The 27,715-nt window shown below is 35.4% G+C and overlaps 1 protein-coding gene across 3 annotated transcripts in view; it reads left to right on the forward strand.

Annotated features, from left to right (window-relative positions):
- Positions 1-26,123, forward strand: part of Ids (iduronate 2-sulfatase) — a 116,490-nt gene extending 90,367 nt beyond the window's left edge. For 2 of the 3 annotated variants that reach the window (XM_081752169.1, XM_081752167.1), the window contains exons 7-8: positions 14,772-15,433; positions 20,272-26,123. In XM_081752169.1, coding sequence (XP_081608295.1) covers positions 14,772-15,433; positions 20,272-20,280 — 671 coding nt within the window. In that variant the 3' untranslated portion in view covers positions 20,281-26,123. Of the gene's footprint in view, positions 1-14,771; positions 15,438-20,271 lie in introns of all 3 variants that reach the window. The other variant, XM_081752168.1, reaches the window with a different exon arrangement.
- The last annotated feature ends 1,592 nt before the right edge of the window (positions 26,124-27,715 follow it).

The following is a 27,715-nucleotide window of genomic DNA, read 5'->3' on the forward strand; positions in this document are numbered from 1 at the left end:
TAGCAATATGCCTTTCATTAAGCCTATCCAGGTATGATTAGCAAAATTAAAAAGTGAATCATTACCATATATTCACAGATAGTCTACGATGATCATATATGTTTTTTTAAATTTTCTTCAGAGCACGTCTACGCCTATAGATATGTTGTCCACATATCACGTTGATTATTTTGTGTAACTTATAAAGTACAACATATATGTTTTACCTTTTATTACTATTATTATTATTTCCTTCTCATGTACGATTAGTTAATACTTGTGCCTTAAACCGTTAATGTTGCTTTACTTCATTAGCTTTGATGTTCATAAACGAATTCATCCTTAAAATCAAGATTATTGTAGTAAAATAATGGTGTGTTCAAAACTTCCCCACGTAAGTTCAAATCTACCCCATGTTTGTCTCAATCTACCCCCCAAGGGGGTACATTTGAACAACACCCCCTACACCTTTGCATAACATGATAAGTTCAAACAAAGTCCTTCATTTTATGGAAAATGTAGTGTATATTATATTTAGCATGGACTTCAATTCTATATGGAAATTTACTGAGTGTTTGGAAGCAAAAACGAATATCCGAAAACAGATGTTCAAAGGTACCCCCTCTCCCCCACTAAAATGTAACTCGAAATGAAGATAAATACTTAATACCATTAAAAATTAGATTCAAGTCATAGATAATGTTCAAAGAATATAGAAACATACTTGTTTGGGTGTCCCAAAAGTAATGGTGAAAAATAAAACCATGGATTCCTTGCACCAAAACAAGATAAAAAGTTTATATGACATATAGTCCGGAAGTGGACAGAGGCGAAGCCACACAGCTTTGAATATGGGGAAAAGAAACTTCACACTTAGGGAAAGGAACTTGCTTATTTACAAAAGCGCATTGAAGATGCGTGTGAACAGTTGCGCAACACACCGAGAATGATGGAATGCATTCGAAACTCACGATTATCACGTTGCATAGATGTTGGAGGACAGTACTTTGAACAACTTCTGTAGGTACGTTTATTGTTAGCACTATGACCAAGTAGTTTGTAGTGCTATTCTGCGTAAGAAACTACGTTACAAATACAGTACGTCGTTGTGGATCCTGCCTGTTATTTCATTACATGATACGACTAGTTACACTTGTCCTTATTTCTACCCTCTCTCTGCAAGTCTGGTTGCGGTGAAAACTTTTGGAAGACACATAAATCTATTTCTGTGGAAACAGATTCGGGTTCCGGAGAACAACGAAAAACTATTCTGGTCAGAAATAGAACAAATTTTGGATAAAACCGGAACCGGTTTTAAAAACCGTTTTTTGTGCCCACCACTAGTTTCTATCTGATATACTACTTTCCATTACTCCCTGAGATTATGCAACCATACTAAGTGTTCTTTGCTTTGACTTCCATTGTAGATTTGCGTGCAATCGTGGCATGGATAACAACTTTTTTTTTTTTGTATGGTTTCCATCTTTACTGTACTGTTTCATTACCCCTGCAGTAAATGACGTATGGAGAATCTCTATCACAGTTATGTAACATGCGTTTAACATGTCAAGCTGATAGGATTTTTGTGTCTTTCTAAACCCCCTTCCTAACCTCTGTTATTATTTCGCTGGCAGGTATGAAGTTCCCCGACATTCAAAGTTGTCTAGCTTCACCCCTATCCATTTCCGGACTATATGTCATATAAACATTTTTTCTTGTTTTGGTGCCAGGAATCTGTAGTTTCACTTTTCGCCATTACTTTTGGGACACCCTGTATATAAAAACGAAGCTTGTTATGCATTCCATATATACTGGGTGAACCTAAAAGATATGCATACTTCAGGAGGTGATTCGTGACATCAAAAGAAGACAAAAAGTCTTCTTGCCTGTTGTCGAATTTTGCGTCGTGTTCGAGTGACAGGGGTCAACTTGGAATCGAAAATCGAATCCTGACAATTGGAACGGGACATAAGGGTGTGCACATACTTCGGGAGGTGATTCGTGACATTCAAGAGGACTTTTTGTGTTCTTTTCATGTCACGAATCACCTCCCGAAGTATGCGCACATCTTTGAAGTTCATCCTGTATATATGTATATTGTAACGTACCACGTGCTTGTGTTTACAAACACCTAATATACGTATATATGTGTATGTTATTTATGTTATATAAATTATATATTTTCGGTATGAAGGTTTATTTTGAAGAAAATGCATAGAATAGGCAATATTAGGCACTAAAGTAAACATTTAGGCAGTAACGGTCGAAATAGACAAAATAAAATTGACTTATATCGAAACTATAACACCCATATAAACTTTAAAATGGTATTTTTGATCATATCTTTAATATTAAAGAATAGGCATTTTGCCTAAATCCGGTCTATAATAATACTAATAATAATAATAATAATAATAATAATAATAATAATAATAATAATAATAATCAGTGACTGGCAGAGCTCAGCAGATGGACTGAGTTCAAGTACTTCTGCAAAATTGTATCTGAGAAATAATTACCTGTGCTTTTTAAAAACAATAACGTACGGGAGTGCACTTTTGAAAGTGAACGAGCAATTATTGTTAGGTTTGGTCAAGCAAAATTGGCACTTTTTTTAAAATAAAAAATCAATCCTATAACAAAAATTTTGAACAACTTACCGCAAAACATAATTTGACTTGAGTTGATTTTGAGTTTAACATTCTGTTCAGCAGCGAGGCTATATGAGACATGGACCTACTGATGATTAATGTGGAATCCGAACCGCATGAGTTCCCACCAGGAGTCAAACCCAGGTCTCCTACGCCAAGGGCGCGTACGCTATCCGCTTAGTGGCGTGGGAGACCCGGATTCGATTCATGGCGGGGACTCATGTGGCGTAGTCCCTGATTCGAATTCTATGTTAATCAGAAGGTCCACGTCTCATACAGCCTCGCTGTTGAAAGAGACGCTAAACTTAAAATCAACAAAATCAAGCCAACCGCTTAGCCATGAAGGAGCTCTCGCAGAACATAGCTAGTACTATAAAATGGATCGCTAAGAAGTTTGGATATGTCGTTCAGGACTGAGAAATACAAAATACATGTGTACGTGGCGCCCTACATTTCTCAACTATAGGAGAGCACAGTCACTCAGTGGTAGAGCCCCAACTTAACTTCGAGGAATCTGTGGTTCGGTCCCAGGCCATGTAAATTAGACGTGTACAAGTTCGTGTTGGTGGGTTTCTCCTATTTCCTCTCAGATTCTCATTCCATCATTTCTTTCTTGACTGTTCATTTCTGTTAATTACCTGTTTCCATTAGCCTAAGGGACATAATTGTGAGACCTTAAATTAAAGATTCAATTTCATTTGATTTTTAAGCTATAAACATTATATCAGAATCATATATAATTATATTAAAACAGAACTCTTTAAGTTCACAAAGTTCTAACTCCAAATTTAAAATTTCTTTTTTGTGGCGCAGTGATTGTTGATTTTGAGTTTAACGTCCCTTTTCATTAGTGAGGTTATATGAGACGGGACCTACTGATTAACGTGTAATCCGAATCACATGAACTCCAGCCGGTGCGCAGTGATTGTGACAGTACTATTCAGTTACCCTAAATATGCTTATTCACGTTGCAGAACAGCTGGACTTTAAAGTTCTAATCTGAGAATCTCTGTACTTTGTGGATTAGAATATATTTACTGAAGAATATATCAACAAGCGCACTCGACAGCACAAAACATTATGCTTTTTTTCTTTTTTAAATTATTCAAGAGCCTAAACTTTGTTAAAATGGGCATCAAGTATCTAATGAATATGTTTCTTGCAGAAGCACAAAACTTTTGCAATAAATTGAGAAATATAGCTTCTTTGTCACTTGTTTATCTTCGCTGTCCAGAACACAAAGTACTTTATATCTCCAGTACATGATTTTAATCTAGTTGAAATAATATATTGTCTTGTATAATGCTAGTCCTTGGAGCATACCGTCGTAAAATACTATAGTGGGAACTTTATAATCTAAGAAATGTTTGCAATCCACACACAATTTTTGTAGAATGAGTTGGTGAGAACGAACATAAAATCCAGTTTTCAAGATAGATTACCTACGATGAAGGGATTACCTACGATCAATTACCCAAGATTTACTTATTTTAGTTAAGGTGGGTTGCTAAATGTTTCCATTGATAAATCGAAACACTCAAGAAATAAAATATCCTAAGGAGAACTATGTAATTTTAATTTTGTAATTATTACAGTGTTGTTATGTAACGCTTAAGCAATAGTGCGTCTAGTTTTTACATGAGCAACAAAAGTGAAGTAGTAGAGCCAAACGTTTCATTTTTTTTCTCGGAAAGTTGTTCGGTGTCCCGAGAAAAGTGTAAACTGAACGCAAAATGTTCCCTTTCTTTCTCTTGTTTTAATATTCTGCTTATTCGTAAAACCTGTGCTAGAGTCTTCATGTGAAAAGATTTCAAAATATTCAAAAACAGCTCCAACTCATATTTTGCAAAAAAAGGCATAATAGTAAAATATATGTTTCGAGATTCGATAACCTTGTTTGAGTTGATAATAAAAGGTTAGCATGAATAAAGACAAAGAGTGACTTGAACCTAAGCAGATTGCCAAATTATATAGTCGTGAATGTCTCGTCTTGCTTTTCTAAATCGGGTCACCCAGTAGTTACTAAACTGTGCTCTTAGGTACATATTTAGAACTTAAAGTACCCCGAACTTCCATTCGTGATTAAAACATTATTCCTCTCTGGAATCATTTTCAAGCGCTAGTATGACGTAAGGCGGAATCTATGTGTTAATTACATTAGTTTGTTTCGTAATAACCTGTAAATAGAAATATCGCCACATATTGATAGTATTCTGTGGTACACTCCTGTCAATTTTATTATCACTTCTGAGCTTTTATGCAAACAAACCTGTTTCTTTAACTTTCTTATGTTGAGTTGCTGGTAGTTGATTAAACCTGTTTTATGGGGTTTACAAAATTGTAGAATAAATATAACTTACCCCTATGCCATAGTACGGGTCACCTATGCTATAATACTTGAGTACATATGAGGTGCGACCCACAATCAAATATGTTTATATTCGAACAATTGTAGTTAAAGTACTTCGAGTCGAATACCTTTTTATGAAAAAAATTACCTTGACTTTGATCAATCTTTTATTTTCTGCCTCTTTATTTAATGTACTATTAACTGTACTGTTTCGGTTACCGCTAACATCTTTCACAGCGGATCCGAGTAATAATAGGCATTCCATTTTACTACTTTAAATTTCCTTTCACTATTTCGTTAATATGATAGTGTAAATTCTTTGCACTATATTGCGCTTCTCTTGAAAGTGTTATTGCTATGAAAAACTTATGAAGAAGGATTTATTACTAGTTTGTAGAGGGAAGAATTTTGTGTGCTAGTTTGTAGAAGTTTTGGCCACTTCTAACGTGCACGTTTTAAAGATATTAGTGGTCTCGCGAAGCGCAATCTCTAACACACTCGCCTTTTGTGCGAGCGATCCCGAGTTACTCAGTGGAGATACTCGGTCGAAAAGGTGTTTCAGGCTAGCCATCCTGTGCGAGGTTTTCCTCATTCACCCTAGGAAAATGCCGAGATGGTACCTAAGAAGGTTTCAGATCGTTTCCCTCCTCCCTCCCTACTTCCTTGGGTAGTGTGATCGCGTAGGGACGTCATCTTTATACATGACGGGCTCAGGCCTTAAAATCCCAGTAATGCCCAGAAATATAATTCTTAATCCTTCCTCCCTTCCTTGATTACACACTTTTTTAACTTGCCGTAATATTATTCAAAACACATATGTGGTTACATTATGCGGTTTTAACAACCGGTTCTGTGTATACATACAGGGTGGAAGGGAACAAGACCGAAAAACTTCTCGGGAGGTAATTCTACAGCTAAAAGCAAGGAGAAAAGTTCAAAAAAACATAGGTCCAACGCGGCAGCGTTTTCTAGCAGAAGCCGTGCGACGTTTCGTCGGTCTCCTCCTCCTAAGTGCAATATCTGCCGAACAAATAGAGATATTGACGTAGGGTCAAAAGAATGTAAAGAAAGTCATACCCCACCAAAATGATGGTGCAAACAGAAAGAGCAGAGCGAACTGCACAAGGGAACTTCCCAAAGGGAGAAGGGGATTCACCAAATCAGAAGCAGTAGGGGACGTGAAAATAAATAATACGTACAAACGTAAAATAAATTCGTTATGTTTAGTGTACGTACTGAATGATCGATTAGAACGTGCAAATGGGTATTCAACAGTGCAGCGTCGGGGAGCAATGTAATACGACAGAATGACACCACGAACGAGGTGGTTTGTTGGATCGACGGTACCACTCGCAACTATTGTTTCCGACAGCATTCAAAACAGAAAAATGGCGGAATGGGGAAAGGTGTTGATTATTCCACTACCAGTAAGATACAAAGTGACGAGAAGGGAAGTGAAAATGTACATATTATGACAAAAAGGCCTCTTCAGACTTCGGAAGCACGACTACACATTACCTCACTAACAAATGTAGGCATTGCTCCCCGACGCTGCAGTAGGGAATCCCCACTTGCACTTTCCAATCGATCATTCAGTACGTACACTAAACATAACCAGGTCATTTTACATTTGTACGTATTATCCATTTTCACGTCCCCTGCTGCATCTCATTTGGTGAATCCTGTTCTCCCTTTGGGGAGTCCCTTTCTATTTGCGCCATCATTTTGGTGGGGTATGACTTTCTTCACATTCTTTTGACCCGACGTCAATATCTCTATTTGTTCGGCAGATATTGCACTTACGATGAGGCCGGCGAAACGTCGCAGGCTGCTGCTTGAAAACGCTGCTACGTTGGACCTATGTTTATTTGAACTTTTTTTTCCTTATTTTTATCTGTAGAATCACCTCCCGGAGCTTTTTCGTCTTGTTCCCTTCCACCCTTTATATGATGTCCCACCAGAAAAGGGCCATACTTTGAGGAATGATAGTATGGGTTATGAAAAACAATTGTTTGAGATGTAAAGACCACTCCCATTTCGTACACATTGCTTCGAAGGCGCATATCTCCGGAACTAATATATATATATATATATATATATATATATATATAATGTGTGAAGTTTCGCAAACGATGAGAGGCGACAAGAATTATTTGTAATACTCTTCCATTTTCATATCAGTCAATAAATTTACCAATATTCGATTGTTCAGTCTTAGTTGATTCATTTAAAGACAAATATGTGTTTGTGATTTTACTCGTGATTTATGGAATTGATAACAAGATTAGCATCGCATAAGAGTTCTTCACTGTATTGTGTTAAATTTTGTTCTCTGCAGCATGGTATTTATAAAATAATTTATAAGTTTATATAGCATCGGATTTATTCCTTTTCTCTTCGAGTTTTTGTAATAAATACAGTTAAATTAGTGTGCTCAAAATGTTTTTCTTTAAAGTAGAATGATTCAAAATACATATATTTTACTAGGCCAATATCGGAAAAAGTTTGAGGAGTCTTTTTTTGAGAAATTAAACATCAATCCTTAATGCTGCCTATAAACTTTTATTTGCTCAAAGATTTGCTCGGTTATTTAATTTAAATGTGCGATACCTAAAGCGTGTTAAACTAAAAATTAAAATAACATCAGCACTATGCTGCAGTCCTGTCCTGCTTTGTAAATCGACATAATTATTATTATTATTTTTACAAACCTTAAATAAAAAGTAAAAATAGCAATAGTTGGAAGGTATAAACTTCTTTTAGAAAAATTAGAAGATTCGAATGTCGAAACATGATTATGAAGAGGCAGTAGGTTAGTTCTGTGGTCAGCCACTTGCACTGATTGTTTACAAAACACTTAAGAGGAAGAATAGAAATAAGAAATTAGAGTACAGTCAGAAGTAAAAATTCTTTCTCTTTTCTTTTTTCTTTTCATTATGTAAAACAAAGTTATGGGTAGAGCATAGAAGAGTAATTATAATATTCTCAATCGAGTAGTGTACATAAATAGAAAAACGAATTTAAGACAAGCTACGTAGAAGATATTAAATTTTCAGCATGTACTTTCATAGGTACATGAAGAGGGAATGTTCGTCATATTTCTTTAAATTTTTATTTTGTCTTTAATTGCAATGTCCTCAATATCCCATGCCTTTTAGCAGGCTCTCTAAAATAATAAAAACAACCCATAATTTTGTAGATAAATGTACTTCAGCTAACTCATAAGTCACCTACCGTAAACATTAGGGATTTGAGCAAAACTGCTTGGAGCAATGTGCGTGAATATACCCTTTGAATTTTCTCCAGAACTTTGAAAACCGGAAAACTGCGTAGAGAATTGGGTCAAAAAGAGCTAGTTTTTAACAACATGGAATTGAACCAATCTTTTTTTATTCATAACAGTAAAAGAACGAACATTCTGGAGAAAGGATAACATTAGGAATGTATGTATCAGATAAAGACATAATTAATCCATCATTTTACATTCTTCAAGTTGTGGAAACAACTTTGGTCGGTTGAGATGGAGTTTAAAGTCACGTTTCAGCATTGATGCTACATAGACATGGTTGTGCAGCTTAATTTTGGATTCAAATTACATGAGCTCCCACCGGAAATCGAACCCGGGGATTCCGCACTAAAGGTGCATCTGCTGGCTATATAGCCACAAGGGAGCTTCGTAAGAAATTTTCTTAAAAGCACGTAAGACTACTCTAAAGATTTCCAATGTTGAAGTAAGCAACGTGCGTGTTAGATTGTCATAATCTATCCGATATGTTAGATGTAAGTAAAGCAAAGTTAACCTCTCCCGTGAGCTGTGTGTGAAGGTAAAGTCTTCAGACTTTTTTCATTTCGGCACTCATGGTGGTGATGTAGTCTGGACCACGCTCCAGCCTTCTTTATTTCTCTAGCTTGTCCCAAGTGAAGCTCAGACCAGCGTTGAAACGAGGATAGAACATTAAAATTTTCCTGCCTCCACTGAGAATCAACTCGGGTTGTCGAATTGACAGATAAATACATTACCAACTATGCTACTACGGCTTAGACAATGTTCTTTGTTTTACAGTTATTAGTCAAAAATAGTTCAGTTTCATTCTAAAAACTTACTCGTTTCTACCACGATTCTCTACGAAGTATTGCTGGCTCTTAACAACTATATCACATGCATAGTATGCAAGATGCTTTATTCAGTAAAATATGCTGATAACACTGATGTATTTTTCTACAGAACTTTTTAAAACCAAACAATACCCAACAATTTCAAATTTAAAATATAATTATTTGAATTCTGTTCCCAATGGTTCATTACAGGACTTCAAACTTGAAAGCAAATATTTTTTTAATGTAAAGAATTCTAAAAGAAATAAATAAATTAGTTAAGAAAACGGATGGTTACTAAATACGTCTTCTTTTAGTAGGAGCCAAGAATGTCTCAGCAATTGTTGTCATCTTCCTCGGTTGGCGAATCTTGGTGCAAAATGTTTCTCACATATCAAATTCGTATGATAATATCTTCATTTTGATGACAGTTCCAATCACAGACCTGCTGAATATGTAAACAAACTTGTTCACCTGAGTTAAAGTTGGGTATACTGTTTTAATGAGAATATATTACAAGCAAAATACTGTTTTAATGAGAATAAATTACAAGCAAAAATTACAGGTTTCAAATTGTATCGATTACAAAGATCAACATATATCAGCGTGTTTTTTAGATTTCGCTTTTTCTGTAGCAATTTCGAAACAGAATTAAATTTGTATCGCATTTTTGAAAGCAATGAAAATGAAAATTAATTAATTGATACTATTTGTTTATATGGACATGAATAATAAAAATAAACATGTCTATAAAACATTAATTCCAAAATCATTCACAGTAATACCAAAGGAGGACGCGTTAGCCACTAGACCAGCGGGGAGGGCTAAGTTTAAGAATTAATCATAATTTTAGGGTGTAGCTTGTTAACCTTATGTGTACTGTCGTCTTGCTAGTGTCATAGCTTGATGAGGGTATACTTCAGTATTAATTTCATCTTAATAGATAGCGTAGGTATTGTACAGTATCAAGTTTTAGGTCTCCAAAAGAACTCGATAACTAATCAAGAGAATTTATCCTCACTTCTAATTTTCTTCAGCTCAATAAGATGATTGATATATTTGCTACTAATAATATTGTAGAATTTTGTGGAGCAACTTTTAAACGACTGTAAATAAGGGACATAAAAATGCATAGCTTGATAGCACCGTTATTTTCATAATGCACATAGATTACAATATTTCTTTTCACTATGTAGACACTCGGTCGAAAAAGTGTAACAGCTTTTTCAGCCCAGCCATCTTGAGTGACGTTTTTCGTGGGTTTCCTTCATTCACACCAGACAAATGCCATGATGGTACCTTACATAATGGTCCCAGGCCGCTTCCTTCCCTTTCATCGGATACTATGCTCGTCGGGTAACGTCATCCCTCTTACACGTAACGGGCTAAATTGCCATAGTTGCCGACAGCCCAGAAATTTAATTCCTAATTCTTTTCACTATCTTGATTGTGCTGCAATATGAGAACTAAGGATTTCTATTTAATTTTATATTCCTTACAACTAAAGCGGAAATAAACTACTGAAAGTAGCAGGTAAATAATCAAACCCGACAGAAGACGCGAAGTGCTGTGAATAGTTATCTGGAAAATAATAAGATCGGTAACTGGTAAGCTGTCATGGAGTATATACGCTTCCACTCCTGTTCAGTCTACTAATTTGATTTAGCTAAAGAATCTATAATCTTAATGAGCTACAGAAAGCAAACATAATATGGAGAGCAGCTTTACAGGGATTATAAAAATAGGAAGCAATCACCACAATTCCGTATACTCTGGTCACCACTTTAAATACCTTCAACATTCTAATTAATTTTCACTCCGCTTTTCGATTATTTTTTTAAAAATATATTAGATACGTTAACACAACGAGGAATACTGGAAACTAGCAGAATACAACTAAAATCGACTTTTCATCTCAACAAGTTATTACAAACATCAAAATTCAAATGAATAACTTCAAACTGCATATCTTTAACATATAATCAAAAATTTCCAGCAATTTAAATTACTCATGAATGTAATGCAAATAGTTCATCAATAGCGTCTCCATTCAACAATCAATTTTAATAGCACCAAACAACAATCTTTCGTTCAGTCAGACAAAACTGAGTTCTCAATATCACTTCTATTTCAAATCACGAATAGATTTTTTTTTTAACTCCATTGTCCCTTTTCATTCCTCGCCAAACACTACTAAAAATCTTTTCGATACTACGTCCATTTAAATTACAACCAGTTGGACCGAGTCGAATCGTGAAGGCAGTCAAGTCCTGGCAAAATACTCTTCCCTGTAAAAACTCAATCACAACTGACTCCTTCCACCCAGACAAGCAGCCGCGAAAGTTAGCCTGTATCATGATTGATACCTGACGTCATACCTATACTCCAGGCAACTGTACACCTCTTTTCTTCCTCCAAACAAAAGCTGACGTAGCAGCTATTCCAATACAAATCAGTTTTAACTCTCAATTTACTCAAACGTTACATTCTTTTCTTTTTCTTTTTCTTTCTTTTTTTTTTACACATAATTTCATTATTTCCTTAATTATTAACGTCATGAAGTCTTTATTGAAAAACAGGGTCAAAATTTTTTTTTTTTTTTTTTTTTGCTCCACTCTATTCTCTGTCCCCAAACATGGGCGTCGTAGCTATTTTTACCAATGCACAGTGGTTCAGGACGGGCAAAAACCTGGCCAAAACCTATAATTGGTTATAACAATGTGCAAAATGCTTCTAAAGTCCCAAGTATGCAAAAATTGTATATTTATAGTACTAAGAATTAACGAACACGTTTATCGTTCGGTTGCACCAACCTTATCTGAAGGAGAGAGTTACTAGAAAATGTTTGTAGGCACTGATAGAGTACTGTGTATTGGTATGCATTACGTCAGTACACTCAACACAAATAAATCTGCGCCACATTCACACTAAAAATTTTCATTACACTCACACACACAAACGAAAAAAGAGAATTGATTTTGTCAACCACATCTGTACGTCAATCATCACTGTCACTGTCAATATCGCTGAATGCAGATGGGATGCCATCTTATTTCGGCTGCTGGACTCCGCGTTGGCTTCTTCCTATCCACGCTGCGATGTCTTCAACACCAGTCGTCCTTCGTGTGACAAGCATAGTTTTTTCTTCCCCTTAGCCACGTACCTAATACTCAAAAGAAAAGAATGAGAAGTAATAAGGAACATATACAGCATATTCTGATTTGTAATAGTGCGAGAGAATTTGAGCAAATGATCTTCCCTAAATATCCGTAAGTCTTTAAGCCGTGTCTCTTCAGAAAGCTTAAAATGGCATTCTGTATCACAGCCGATACATGAACAAGAATTTTATGGACACTAGCAGACATATAGAAACAAATTTTAAAGATGAACGAAGAGTTTGTCTCCAGTGCATAACTGTGAAAAGCGTTGGGATCAACATCAAGCCCAGAGTTGATTACAGATAGTATCACCGAAAAACGTGTAATCAGTTGTTCAGAAAACTCCGTTATTTGTAAAGATTGGTGCGAGTCCGCAAAACATCTAGCAGTGTTCCTAACCCTGCTTGTTCCACTACGTCCTGCTTTGGGTCTATCAACACGAAGGCCTATTTTTTCTCTAAACTTGCTTCCGAATCTCATGTTTTCGTGATTCCAATAGTTCCTTGTGCTTCTTTCGAACTTGCCATGTCTTGAAATTAAGTCTATATGCAATATAGAGGAGACATTCAAAACATCGTATATACGCATGTAACACTGACAATCCAAAGCGAAATGTGGATGTGTCTCCGTCTTTCATAAAAACTCTCTCTAAATCGTTCATTTCTTTGGGAGATGTTTTGCAAATATATCACTTTGGAGTAGATTTGTTGTTCATGAGTGCATTACACACTTTTCCATCGACTATAGTGAGAATGAGCTCGTGATGCACAGTAAATTGGGTTCCATTGACGTTCACAGTTGATGGGTGGAGATCTTGAATCTGCTGTTCGATGCACCTGACTTCATATGTTGTCACGTTTTTCCTTGCAAAACCGAAATCTTATAGGGCAGTAGTATCTCGTTGATGACGTTAGAGGATTCTGATACATTACAATTTCCTCTCCTACAACTGGCCGAATTGGCACAACAGACGTAAACAGCAGGTCTTCCTCAAACATAATGTCATGTCCTTCTGAAAGTTCTACTTGTATACGCTGTGACCTGTACTTCTATCACAATCTCAAAAAGGCAAGCGTCTCTTTGGTGTAGGTTTGGGTGGAAGGCTCTGGCCCTTTGCGCTCATAAACGCTTGTCTCACAAACTCTAGTCAGAGCTATTTCTGTCATCTCACGAAGTTCTTTTGCTGCATCTTGTTGTCCTGATGCCCGAAACCTCATTTTGCCAGCAAAGGCCAGTTTCGATGCACTTGCAGATGTGCGTAGGTCTTCCGTTTTGCTCCGTTTGGTTCTGTCAATAGATTCTCTGGAATCCTTCGATGGACGACCACCAGGATTTGATCGACGTTCCATGTGTCTCTGGAATTTAAACGTCAGTTCTCCATCAAGCAATTATGTATGTGTCTTCAAAAGATGTCATGATTATTGCCACTCTTATACAGTTTTGGTACACTTGGCTGCAAAACCTGGAAACAGTTCGTCGAATGTCTTCACTAACGTAGGGTGGGTGATCACCAGGTCCAATAGCGTCAAAACCCATGTCTGGACATGCCATGTTTGCTCCCTCTGACAATGTCCTTTCTTTTCTCTCATTTTCTCATATATCTCAGCTTCATTATGAACTATAGACGTCCTGTACGTAAAAAGTAAGAATTATTAACTTTGGTGTCTTGTCACCACACACAATCACAAAGAAACTTGTATTTCACGAATTCGCACATATTCGCACCTAAACTTTCTGAAAAACAATTCATAAAGGATTATTCTTTCAGGCCATTTCAATAACTCTGCTGGGGAACGCTGGGCACTGTACTAAATTTCTGCAGTTTTGTGGACCTTCTGCTAAAACCATTTAGATTTTGCGAAATTAACATATTTTGTTCGAGGAAACGTACATATGGAAGATACTGCATAGCCACTTTAGACAGTTGCAGTACTTGAGAGGTATGTTGGTGCCATATACAACAAATATTCCTTGTAACCACATATTCTCAGATACAAGGCCATGAACTTGAATGACAAATACTCTATTTGGCAATTATTTCACAGACATGTTCACAATGGTTAACTTCCATCACTTCTAACTCGCACATTACATGTTACTCGTGTTAATTGTTTGTATATTGGAAACTATGGACATTTGGTAACCCATACACTAAACCAGTGTCCTTCTAACGCATTTTTCAAAAATTGGGTTTTGGCCAGCTTTTTGCTCGTCCTGAACCACTGTGCAATGTTAAGAAAACCGTCCAAAATCGAGTCTTCCTTTGGAAATAATGATCTACATCCATTTATAGTTATTGTGGCCACCATTAGCATCTGCCACAAGTAATACATAAGGTATTTATTTTACAATAGGAGTTACCTTTAATTTAATAGTTAGAACGATTGTTTACATGTTATTTCACAAATTAATATTTTAAGATATGAGTGTGTAAAGTATATTAAAGACTTGGAGAACTATCTTCTGAAAATACACTTAAATAGTATTTACTCATAACTTTCTCGATCATCTGTTTTAAGATAAACATTTTCATTTCAGGTTGGTCTCTAGGTGAGCATGGAGAGTGGTCAAAATACAGCAACTTCGAAGTCGCTGTAAGAGTGCCTTTGATTATCTTCATACCAGGTGTTACATCACCCTTCCCACTGCCATCATTTCGTTTGGATTTACCTTTACGTGCAGAAATGGACCGTAGACGTGCAGGAATATTTAGCGGTGATCTTGTAGAGTTGGTAGATATTTTCCCAACACTCGCAGAGCTTACAGACTTACCAGTTCCTCCATTGTGTCCTTCTGATTCCAGTTCTGTACGTTTATGCACCGAAGGAACTAGTCTTGTACCCATAATTTTTGAATCATCTCTTAAGAGGAAAAAGAGTCAATGGAAAAGTGCCGTATTTAGTCAGTATCCGCGACCCTCAGTTTTTCCACAGAAGAAACCAAATAGTGACAAACCTCATTTAGCTCAAATAAAGATCATGGGTTACTCGTTGCGTACTTTGTCTTACCGTTATACTGAGTGGGTATGTTTTAATCCTGAAAAATTCCAGCCTGACTGGTCATGTGTAGTTGGTCGTGAATTATATAACCACCATTTTGATCCTAATGAAGAAATTAATCTAATTGATCGTCCAGAACTTTCCCAACTAACTTCGTATCTAAGCAAGAAACTAAGGAATGGCTGGAGGTACAGTTTACCCGTAAGTACCTGTTTTATCATTATTTGATCATTTTTAATTTTCTTTATACGGTTTATAATATACTATTGCACAGTCATCAGCAAAAATGAATCTTTTTCTCAATCCCATATATGTTAGATTAAAATAAACACTAAGGGTTGCCAACATTTTTTATGTGTAAAATGAGAAAGACTGTTACGACCTTACAGCTATTATGAATGAAAAATCCCTAGATTTAAAACATTTGATTATAGAAAACAGCTATAAAATGAGTGCTGAGTTCAGAGGGTTTTATGTAACGTTGTATTTATTTACATCTTTTTCAGTAGCCTGATTTTTCAGATTTTTCGTTACAATTACACAATTTCTTTAAGTGTAGTCAAAATTCATAGTGGTTTGTAATTCAGCTTTCATTAAATTTAAATTAACACTGGTTCTTATTATCAGACCATTTATTGTACATGTAGGAAAAAATACGTTCTGTTAGAGCATTAGGTGCTGGAATACGTAGAAAAAAATATTTCTTAACTCTTCTCCATTAATTCATTTCGTTTTTGCCTTTGTCTTAACAGTTACCCATTTTCCCATATTATTACCATCCGTGGAAACTTTTGTATTGTATTTTCTCTTAGGGAACAAGGTTTGTCATAGAGATTACCTTTATGCATACTTGTCACGTTTAAATCGTTCCCAGCCGGCTTCTTTTGTACTCAGGCAGAAAATGTATCGTAACGACACTCCAAACAAGTCATAAATCGCAGAAGTATTGTGTCTTGTTGCCATCGCTAAACTTGTATTAAAAATGGATACATTTTGTTATATATATAATATCCGTAATAGTAATAGTACCACTAACATGAAAAGTACTGAAGTAGCCCTTTTAAAGTTATTAAATATGGAGTTGTAATGAACAAACAACGTGTTGACTTAGTTTGTAGATCGCTTTCTGTACAAGAGGGTTAAAAAGAAAAAGCAACATCACTTTTCTCAGCAGGTCAACTAGAAGGACTTGTTGAAATACCCCCTCATGTAACAAAGAAACATGTGGGTTACTTCAGTGATGTTCCGCTTCCTTTCAAGCTGCCTGAGGACGATTTGGCCGTACCGACTTTGTCAAGATCAAAAAGAGATTCAAGAATATTGATCTCAGCATTAAAATATACCTGAATATGCAACAATTTCTTCTAAAAATACGCATAAAATTTAAATAACGTTTAGTTACCACTTTTAAGAAAAAAGTATATATGAGTTCTCGGATTAAATCAAATCGGTAGAGCAGGGAAAATGCAGAAGTGTGCCAAATAGGAAGTTCCTATATAATTCTGGAAAGTTGGCAACCCTAAGTAAACATATAATCTTTTCGCTAATGGCGAAGTAGCATTTTCTCTTCTTCACTACTGTAACTATAAGATATGTATATTAAATAACATTGAAAACATCCCTGACGAACTACCTTTCCAATTACACTTTCTTCTGTTATTTCTTTGCGTGTTCCGATTCTTACTTATTGATTCATGTATACATTTTTGAGATGTTTCCTATCCTTTCATTCCAACCTTGTTGAGAACGAATATAAGTTGATCTAGAGATCTGCATTGACGAACCACACCGTATATATACACAGGGTGTAACAAAACTTCCTTGCCATAGGCTAATTTTGTTATGAGTGCAGATACGACAAAATGTAAAGAGAACAAAGTTGCTGGAAATGATAGGTTTTCAATCTAAAGTGTTGGAATCTTTCAAATCGGACGAGCAGTTTTGACTGCACTGTAGTCGCCCCAATGGTAATTGAAAAAGGAACATTGCGAGTCATGTTACAATTGAATCATTAGTTGACACAATAATTGAAGGAAATCAAGCAAAAATTATGCCGCAGATAAGAAACAATAATAATACAAATCTTGGTTGTAATGATTTGCATCATTGTGTGCAGAAGCGGGCGAGAGTAGGGGAGATGAAATTCGTAACGAGTTAAAGAACGTTGGTTGTAATAATCGTTTAAGGTGCGAAATATCTAATGCAGTTAAACTACATATAATACTGTTGCTTACAAAGCTTACTGAACATGCTGTATGCATTCACGGTACACGCTTCCAGACTCGACGCAACTGCAACAGGTGTTCAAATTTGTTTCGCCCTTGGGGCGTTAGGTCAGGTGACTGGGTAGCCATTCGACAGAACCCCTGTGATCAATCCATTGATCGGAAGCTCCTCATTTAGCCACTGTCGTACTGTACGGCCGTAGTGTGGTGGTACTCCATCGTGATGAAAATAAAATAAACTCCTCGATGCCATGGGATGTCATCCAGATACGGCTGCAATGTGATCTCCAAATCATGTAGGTATTGATATGATATTAACTTGTCAGGCAGGAAAACGAGTCCTAAAACATTGGCATGTATTCCACACCACACATTAACTTGAGAATTAATTTGATAGCAAGCTTCCAGATAAGTCGCGAGGATCAAAGTGATAATTAATGGCTATTTTATTACTTGTGACAAAGGAAATAAACGAATAAATCCTCTATTCAATAAATGAAGAAATAAATAAATAGTCAGTAGTTTTTCAACTTCTTAAAAATGAACAATTGCTTGTTCCGAACATTATCTTGCCTCTCATGGAAAAGTACGAGGCAGTGAAGATGCTAGAGGGTCCAGGGAGCTAGTGCCTCTGTTATCGTCCCCCCCCCCTTTCAGCTGCTCCCCAGACATATCATATTGTAATGTAGATCAAATAATAACTATTATTTCCTATTAATAGAAGAATAACTACCATTTCCCCCCCAAAAAAAGTTTCCCTCTGCTTGTTTCCCCAAGAAATTAAAGCTAGCGTCCTCACTCCTAGAGAAGGAGCTCAGTATTCTGAATAGGAATGGTAAGTACAAGTGTACATGTTTTTGGATCTACTAGTGAGCTCTTTTGTAGATATGTGATTAGCTTAAGTGTCTTCGGCCCGGCAGGAACTCGTGTGGTTCGGATCCCACGTTACGCTGTAGGTCCATTTCTCATAGAGCCTCGCTGCTGAAAGGCGTTAAACTCTTAATTCATTCATCCAACCGTAGATCTGCTAGATGGGCCACTAAACCAGCAAAGCATAGGAAGGGTGGCTCTGATTCCAAAATTTTAGTTGGTTGCCATCTAGCAGAAACGTTAGGAATAACCATTATAAAGTTCAGTTGTGGAAAACTGTAGCTGTTGGGCCATTAACATGAACTCTCTGATACATAGACTAGATTATGGCCAGTCATGATTAGCTGTAACTTACAACGCAGGATAAATTGTATGTATGATTCTTACCTTCTTCCTGCTGATGCGTGTCTTCGTTTATATAGTAGTTCAAAGATTCAGGGGAGAGAAAATGGCCCCTGGTCCTGCCATTTCATTTTTAATCTCCTTGTTGCTCCTTTCTATAGATATACCACATTGACTTGATACTTTGTCTTCCCGTTCCAAGCGCTGCTATCGGCTGAAGGAATTCCACTACCATTGGCGTGGATGGCTGCAAGGCTCTCTCGCATAGCAGCAGCTGAACCCTTATTGGCTCAACCGTGGGTGGTCGAGGGTTTGAGCTTTAGTTCACATTTTTGCCACAGCTCAAGACATTTTTGCAGCACTATAGTTTGTTTCTTTATTTGTTATCACAATATATAAACATTTTTTGTATTTAATTAGTTGGAACACTTCTACCCTGCACACTGCATTGTTTACAAAGAGTTACAGTATAAAACTAATTACTGCTGTGAAGTAAATATTCTGTATTTATTTTCTATATGTCAAAAAAACGATTGCTTAAACTCAGTGGGTATCACGGATGTTCCTTTATACATGTTCATATTCATTTGTAACAGGATGAAAGTTTTTAATTTTCGTCATGATGAGAGTATGTTTTTTAGGTATGGTAGATAAAAAGTAAAACTAACTACAAGTTCAGGTAAGAGAGATAAAATAGGATTCAGTAGTACCCTTGTTAAATTCAGTCTCAGTAATTTTAAACATCTCGTGTTAAGCGGAGCATTCGCAATTCTTCAATAATTTGATCCAAAATCCCAAAAGGATTATTAAATTCCTAGTATGATTTCGGTAACTAATCCTGTTGCCACCTGCAGTTAGACAGTGATAAAGAGCTTCAGCTTCACAAGTATTTTGTATATTTTTTGTACTTTGGGACAGGGGCGTCATTTTGGACTTCGCTTTGGCGGGGGGGGGGGACAAGAGCACCACCGACATAAGACTTTCGCGTTTTTACTAGTATATTAATAGACAATCGATTAAAATATATATATTTCTCAAACTCTTGGGGGGGGGGCAATTGCCCCACTTCTGCCCCCCCCTAAATGACGCCCCTGCTTAGGGACTTTATTTTTTTCCACACAAAACACTAAAATCGGCAGTAAGTTATTGAAATAGTAGAGATCACTACGCACTAGGTTGCGGAAATCATACAAAGATCTAGGATTTCCATGGTATATAGGTGAGTGTTAGTTGATCTTAACATAATGTGCAAGTATACCTTTATGTATATGTTAAAGTATACCTTTCAATATACGTAAAATGTTCTTTTTACTTGCATTCCATGAAGATTTAAAGCAGTTATCTTGGTGAAAATTTACAGAAAACTACGCGAGTATTTTCGATGTAGTAAAGAAGATTATCAAACTACATAGAGTCATTTATACTATTCTTTATTGTATAATGTAAATATTTCTGCATAACCTATGAAAAATCCTCATTGTGATTTCCTTTGGGACAATGTTACTGGTGTGACAATTAAATCATTTTTTAACTTTGTTCATGTTGAGTGTATTTATTATTTGTTGCAAGATTTTTGAATCTAAATTACAACAAATATTTCAGGTAGGATAATTGAAGAAAACTCCCTTACAATGAACCGAAGGTAGAAGAATGGAAAATGTTAGCCTTTAATTAATGGAGATCATACCTCTAGTGGACACTGATGAAAGTCAGACTAACCAAGGGAAGTAATTCGTATTGATGATTGAGGTACCGTGAATAGTTGTATTATGATTTTTCTAAACAAAAGAAATTACTTACGTTCTAGAAAGGTTGTAGATAAATATTTCTGTAAGTGATTAGAGGATCAGCAGACTTGTAACAGTGTGTTATTGACTATGCCTGAAGTAGATGTAAGCTATATTTGTGTAGAAAGTGGAGTGAGTACTGTGTTATTTAATCATTCAGTTAATTTTTTATAGAACTTTTTTTTTTAAGTTTTAAGTGATTGTATCAAAATTGCAGCAATTGATCGCAGGATTGATATATTTAAATGAAGATGATTTAAATCACGACTTAGATCGAATGATTATATATCTGATTGAAATCGAATTTAGTTTGCATAAAACAAATAAAATGTATTCCTTACCAACGATACGATCTTAATGCAAGTTTAAACAAAATATCTAATTTTTTAATGAACCAAGAAGTTTTACAATGGACTTCATGTTGAAATGTACAACAATGATGGGAAGTTGTTGATTTCATATTGTTGGAGACACGAAGAGGCTTGAGAAAAAAATCTTCAATCTATGTAACATCCAGTACTCACAATTTGTAGGTCTGAATTGTATATGTCGTATTACTACGTTTAGTATTTTGATCATAAAGGGCTGAACCGTTTGAAATGAATTGTTGAACATAATTAGTATCTACGTCAAACTGGGTTTTAACATCACTTTGATTAAAGTGTATATCCTAAGGGGGAGAGACTCAAGTTGAAAGAACGAAACTCCGTATTGTAAACTTCCCATTAAAAATGATATACACCTGACCCAGTGTTTTCGAAAAGGAGGAAGGAGAAATTTCTGTAGCTTTACCTTTACATTTAAAGTAATTATCAGACTCATCATCACGGAAAAACGCCTGGATCGATAGAAATGAATTTTTGAACATAGCACTTGACTCGAGTTGCGTTTTTATCGTGTTCCATACATTAAAATGCATATCCTAAGAGGGAAAAGGACACGAGTTTAGAATGTATTGCAGAAATATAAGTCCTTCATGTTTTAAAGATGGAACTTCGTATATAAACTTATTAAAAGTTGATACGTGTCCCAGTGTTTCCGAAAATTCCATCTCTAAGTAGAAACATTTCTGTAATATTTTATTTTTCTATTTTGTATTCCAAAAATGGCAAAAGTGAGAAAACTATTGAACCCTTTAAAATTAATTTTTAAACATAGTTAACACGTGGGTTGCAATGGGTGTTTATCATTAGGCCTTAGGATTGAAATGCGTATCCTAAGGGAAAACGGGAAAAATGTTAAATTTTTCATAAACAATAATACCTACACCGTTTTGTAACCGTTGACTAAAATTAACCTAATCATTGTATCACTTGCAAACGAAATACTCAGGTGGAGAAACTATTGAAGCCGTAACAGCAAATATTTAATAATAATATAAATAAATAAAATAGGGAAAAATAAATAAATGTAAATAAAGAATAAAGAATGGAGAGCAATATATCTCCCGAATGATAGACTACATTTCATATGACTATGGAAAAGAATTATGATTTGGAATCTATCCTGTTTCATTATCGACGGTTGTTGCTATGGCTCTCAAATATAAGTTCCTTCGACGAAGATAGAAGAAATATTCTTCCCTGGACCACTACCCTTTTCCAATGTGGGCTCAAGATGTATGTACTAGTTATCAAGATGAATTATCGTTGTCACAAAATGGTAATATCGATATAATTTAAACTTTCAGAATAATTTAGAATTTCGAATGAGTAATCGTATAGCCGAAATCTACTCATGGCTGAGAGAATACGCATGGGCGCCAACCATGTATCAGGTTTCCTTTTATGCTGATTCTCTACGTGTTAATTACATATGCATATTTGTCACACACTGAAGAAGCGTAGTAGTCCATAAGACTGGGGAAGAAAGAAAATAAGTAGCTAACGAACACAACACTGAATCACCCAATAACTAAACATGATCAACTGTAAAGAAGTGTCACGCAACGGAATTCTCACTTGATCTTTTTATATATATATAGGAACACAATACGGAAATAAGTGCTTCCAGGTTCTTGCCAAGGACAGCATTCCCCCATTTATACTCATTTAATCCATACCCATTCATTGTAGCATCGTAAGACCTGAGTATGAAGTTTACTGTATTTCAATATTATGATCTAAATTCGTATAGCTTATAGTAAACAACAATAATAATAACACTAGGTTCAACGTAGGATTATTTTAATGGTCGTAGATTGTCGTGATATCATTTAACATATGCTTACATAGAACGTCATATGTCCACGCAACAAAAAAAAAAAATCTTAACATAGTTTTCCAATGTATTCTCAAAACTTCCTTGATTTTTTTTTTTTTTTTTTTTTTAAGGTACAGCTCTTATATATCCATTTTCAGTAGCGTTTGTATTAAATATTAAGCACAGTTTCACAATCTGCAGTTAGTTAATTAGTACTTTGAATTATTAGTACTTTGATCTATATTTAAATTACAAAATTGCATACACTGTACATGCAACTAAAACATATTCATGCAAGTTATAAACATTTAACCTAAGACAAATAGTAATTGGTGTCTATGAGGAGTTTCAATTACAACTACATATAAGAAATAGCTAATTATTTTTTTTTCCATTTTTTTAAATTGCTCGTGGACTCCCTAGGGTCCCAACGTGAGCTACAGATATATATACTGAAATACACCTGTTTGCAATATGCTTATTCTTGTATACCTTTATGTATAAACAATTTAATATATTTTTTAACTTAAGACAGGTGCATTAATTCCCAGTTTAGCCAGCTAGTATCAGTTCCTGAAGGGAACATATATCAGGCTACACCTACGTTCAAAGCGAACAAACGTTATGATGATGTACATGACGATGAAATACATTTATGGACATGATAACATACGAAATTACTATTAAAACACAAGAAACCAGAAACTCCCTATATACACCAATCACCAACATGCACACATTCACTCAGATATACATGCACAATCGTTTGCATAGATTTAAACTAATCTACTAAGGTTTGGCATGCCAATGTACTAGAAGAGTAATTCGGAAACTGTGCTAAAACTAAATCAATCTGTACCATAATATTTAATATTTTGCTTGTTGCCCAATGCTTCAAATTGCAATTTTGAATTAGCAGCCGAAACTTGTGAAGGGGGACAGGGAGACATGAGATTCTCAAATTACTGAAATTTAGAGGCTACATCTTTCTTAATAACGCTGAACACTTAATTGTATATCATATTAGGGAGTAAATCTACATAATGCCCAAACTAATGGCTAAGCTGCCCATGGCAGTGTAATGTAAGTTTAGCTGCGAGCCATATTTCGTTTCTGTTTTCACTGTAAAAATTATACAACACTGGAACTAGTCAGTACTATCACGTTTTAGTTACTTTTAGTAGTCTAATTATTACCTTCTATTTCCTGTAAATGCAGGAAAAGCTTAAATTTCCATAAATTTCTAATTGATTATAAATCCAAGCCACGCCTCCTTCTATCAAAACTTCACCACAGTACCTCGAATACATCCGCGATTTTGTGAGCAACACACGATGACTATTTCCACTCGAGATTTTTTTAATGTTTTCTATTTTCAAGAAGGTATTAAATTACGTAACAATTAATTTAGACGATTTACACATTTTTCCGCAGATATTAGCCCAAAACAATTTCATTGTTTCATATGCATACAAACAAATTTTTACCTACACTGTAATAACTTCATGACGCTTCAACCTTGGTATTACATTTTAGAGCAACCAACAGATGTCGACACATGTACGATTTAAACAAAATAGTTGCGATATTTGCTGCATATCATTAAATGATTAAATGCTTACACTAGATTTAATGAAAATTTTGTAACAATCGATCAGTGATTGCTCCGAAAATAATATTTAATCTGCACTTTGTCCTATTCCTGTTAATCATCTCGCAACAACAGTATTTAATATTGTTTAATTTCTCTAAAATGTAACAAAATACAAATGTGTTGTCTTCATTCTTTTCGTCTATTTTCTGCTGTTTAGATTGCAGCCCCGTGAATATTATTCATCTTATATGCTTATTTATGAATTTATTGTGAATTACTGTCATTAGTATGTCTCCTGTCCTTTTTAGATTCTAAATATACTCTTTCATAATAATGCTAATGTGCAGCTATGTAGAGTATGGTAATTTAGTTATTATTGGCCTAAATATATATATTAAACGCATTATATAATTTCATAACCACAATTGAGAATACTAATTACCATGGTTACCTGAATGGCATAATCTACTTTACGTACCATTTAAATGCATTTGAAACCGTAATTTGAAATTACTGTTTCAGTTTGAAATGCATATTTGCACATAATTTGCACTTGAGTCGAGCTACGTTTTAAGGGATGAGAAAAGGGCCTCAAATATACCTTTCAAATATTTTGTAGACACCCATTCTTCTCGTTCGAAGTACAAGCAATGCAACTAGTTGTTAATAAATAGAAAGAAAAATAAAAATAAATAATAAAAAAAAGACACTTGATTAGATATCCACAAAGTCACATATTTTAATTGTTCAACTCTTACAGCATGAATACTAATATTAGCGTCACTTTCAGAACAACCGTTTCCACGTCAACGTTGAGTTTTGACGTTGCAAAACGAACAGCATTATGGAAAACGTGAGTGTAACAATTAGCTGTCACTATGGATATATTTCTTTTTAATATTTGGTAGACACTGTTTCGGATTCCTTGTGCTAGGGGTCCCGGGTTCAATCCCAGCTCCCGCCAAGTGAACTTTGTGGTGGACAAACACCGTGTGCATGGGTTTTCTCGGGGTTCTCCCGTTTCCTCCCACTTCTTCATTCCACTATTTCATTCATTACTCATCATCACCGTCTCCTTTAGCCTAACCGGCATAACCATGGGACGTAAAACTCAGAGATTTCATTTCATTTTTTTTTTTTTTTTTTTTTTTTTTTTTGTTTGTTTCAGATTCCGTAGTTTACAGTAGCATTATCACTCGTGTACGCAGACACATTCTCAACGTATAAGCCACAACCAGTTAGTCTGTCTATAATGTTTGTTGCAATTGCGGCAGATGTGTCATGCAAATTTTCATAAAAATCTAGCAGACAATATTGTATTCGTTTTTCAAAATGAAAGTATCGCAAAACTAATGGGAAACACTTCGCTGATCCGTGGTTTGAAGCGTCTGTGCTGATAGAGAAATGAATGCCCTTGTCTTAAATAATCCGTATGCACTGATGCTGAAAAAGTGTAATTCATTATCATAATGTGATTTGCTTTTAGTTTTACCCCATGTAACATCATTAACAATTTCCGAATCGCTGAAGAGAACACGGTTAAGTTTAACAGTAGAATCAATGCTTCAATAAGAATGATGATGTTTCATAGAATGATAAACCAAAGTCAACTCCGATGCAGTCACATTATTATGAGACGACGACGAAATACTTTCGAAAAAAAGATTGTAAATTTGAACTTGAAGCCACATCTCTCGCATTGGTTTTATGTTTACTTGTTTCATGTGTTTGCTAATGTCACATTTCCCGCGGTTCGACACATCTATATGACTTCTGCAATACGAACAAAATGCGTAATTCAAACCTTTTGTACTTTCTTTCACGCACTGAAATTCTTCCGCCCACGCACTAGAAAATACTGATTTTCGCTTCGACATATTCTTAATAAAAACACGAACAATCCAAGTAAAAATACAGCGGACACCTACTTATCACTGCCTTAACAACACAAAGGTAGAACTTGTTTCACTTTCTGCAGATCTTTTGCTGTTAATTCCCACGTGGTCCAAAGTGCATTATGACGCTGTCACACCTCTCTTTTCTAAATCAATTGAAGGCTTACGGATATTTATAATTGCCAATTTAATGCCAAGGTTGCCAATCTATAATGGTTTTCCCACCAAATTTTGAAACTCTATACTTTTCTTACTTTACAATTTATAAAACTGTACTGATAATAATTTGCAAATTCTGAAATGTTTGAGACTGGAGCCATCGAGCCATCAGAGTAATGGAAAGTTAAACGTTTGTAATGAGACAATTGAAAAGCAGGACAAATTGTTGTCCGACTCGATTAGTAACTCGGACACGGGACAGGGCCTCCAAAAACCGGACTCTCTGGCCAAAAACAGGAAATTTGGCCACCCTAAATGTCATGGATGGATGCAGAAAGCCTGTCGTGTTACCGTAATGGACAATTGTGCACGATGGATCAAAGCGTTTGGATCTTGCTGAGGTGGCAGGGATGCTTGTAGTATCGTACAACTGTCCAATGCGATATCGCATCGTTCCTACGTTTTCTGTAGCCCGCGTGACATTCCCACTCAGCACATCAACATTCCTAGGATATGCTAGGAATATTCCAAGTATATTTCCGAAATCTTCCAGGATATCGATATGGATATCATGGATATCGATATCGCATCGTTTCTACAATTTTCCTACAGTTCTATGCATGAATATTACATTGACTTCAAGGGTATCGTACAACACCAAAACATTCACTACGGAGATATTATTACTTTACTAATACTCCCGGTACTCGACATACTGAGTGGAGTATTGGTGCAAACTTATTATGTTCTCAAATTTGAGGTATTTTCAAAAGTATTTCCTTCCGATAAGACAAGTTTTGAGCCCGGAACGACTTTGGCGTAAATGCATCCAAAAGAGCGCTATTTTTTCCTGGTAAATTACTTAGACATGAAATATCTGTTGCAATAATTCTATTTACAATTACGACTTTATTTCTACAAAAGATTTACAAAGTTTAGGTTAATGAAGTAAGTCGCGTTTTATATGTCTGTAACAGAAAATTAATATATATATTGTTATAGGACTTTGGTTCGATTCTTACTAGTGCAATGATATTATATTATAAAAGTAATCTCACTTAATTCTGTTTACATCATTTATTGTATTTGTTGAAATTTTATTGTCTTGCAAAAGATTTAGAAAGAAATTATGTCATGAAGTATATTCACGCTATTTACGATTCTTAAAGTTTTGTCATGAAACAAGATACTGCAAGCTAGTAAAATTACATCAAGGAAACTTACATAATGAGACTGTTAGATAACTGTTACTAAATCAGCATTTCATCCTCAAAATTGTATCAGCGAATGTTTGTAATATTGTAAAATCTTTGTATTCATCTGGATTGGCAAAATTCAAAATGTCTGGAATTTGTGTCCTGAAAATTTTAAAGATTTTTGGTCAGCAGAATGTCCTTTCTCAACCGTGT

The sequence above is a fragment of the Thermobia domestica genome, chromosome 3 (assembly GCF_964235325.1).
Source record: "Thermobia domestica chromosome 3, izTheDome1.hap1.1, whole genome shotgun sequence".
NCBI lineage: Eukaryota > Metazoa > Arthropoda > Insecta > Zygentoma > Lepismatidae > Thermobia > Thermobia domestica.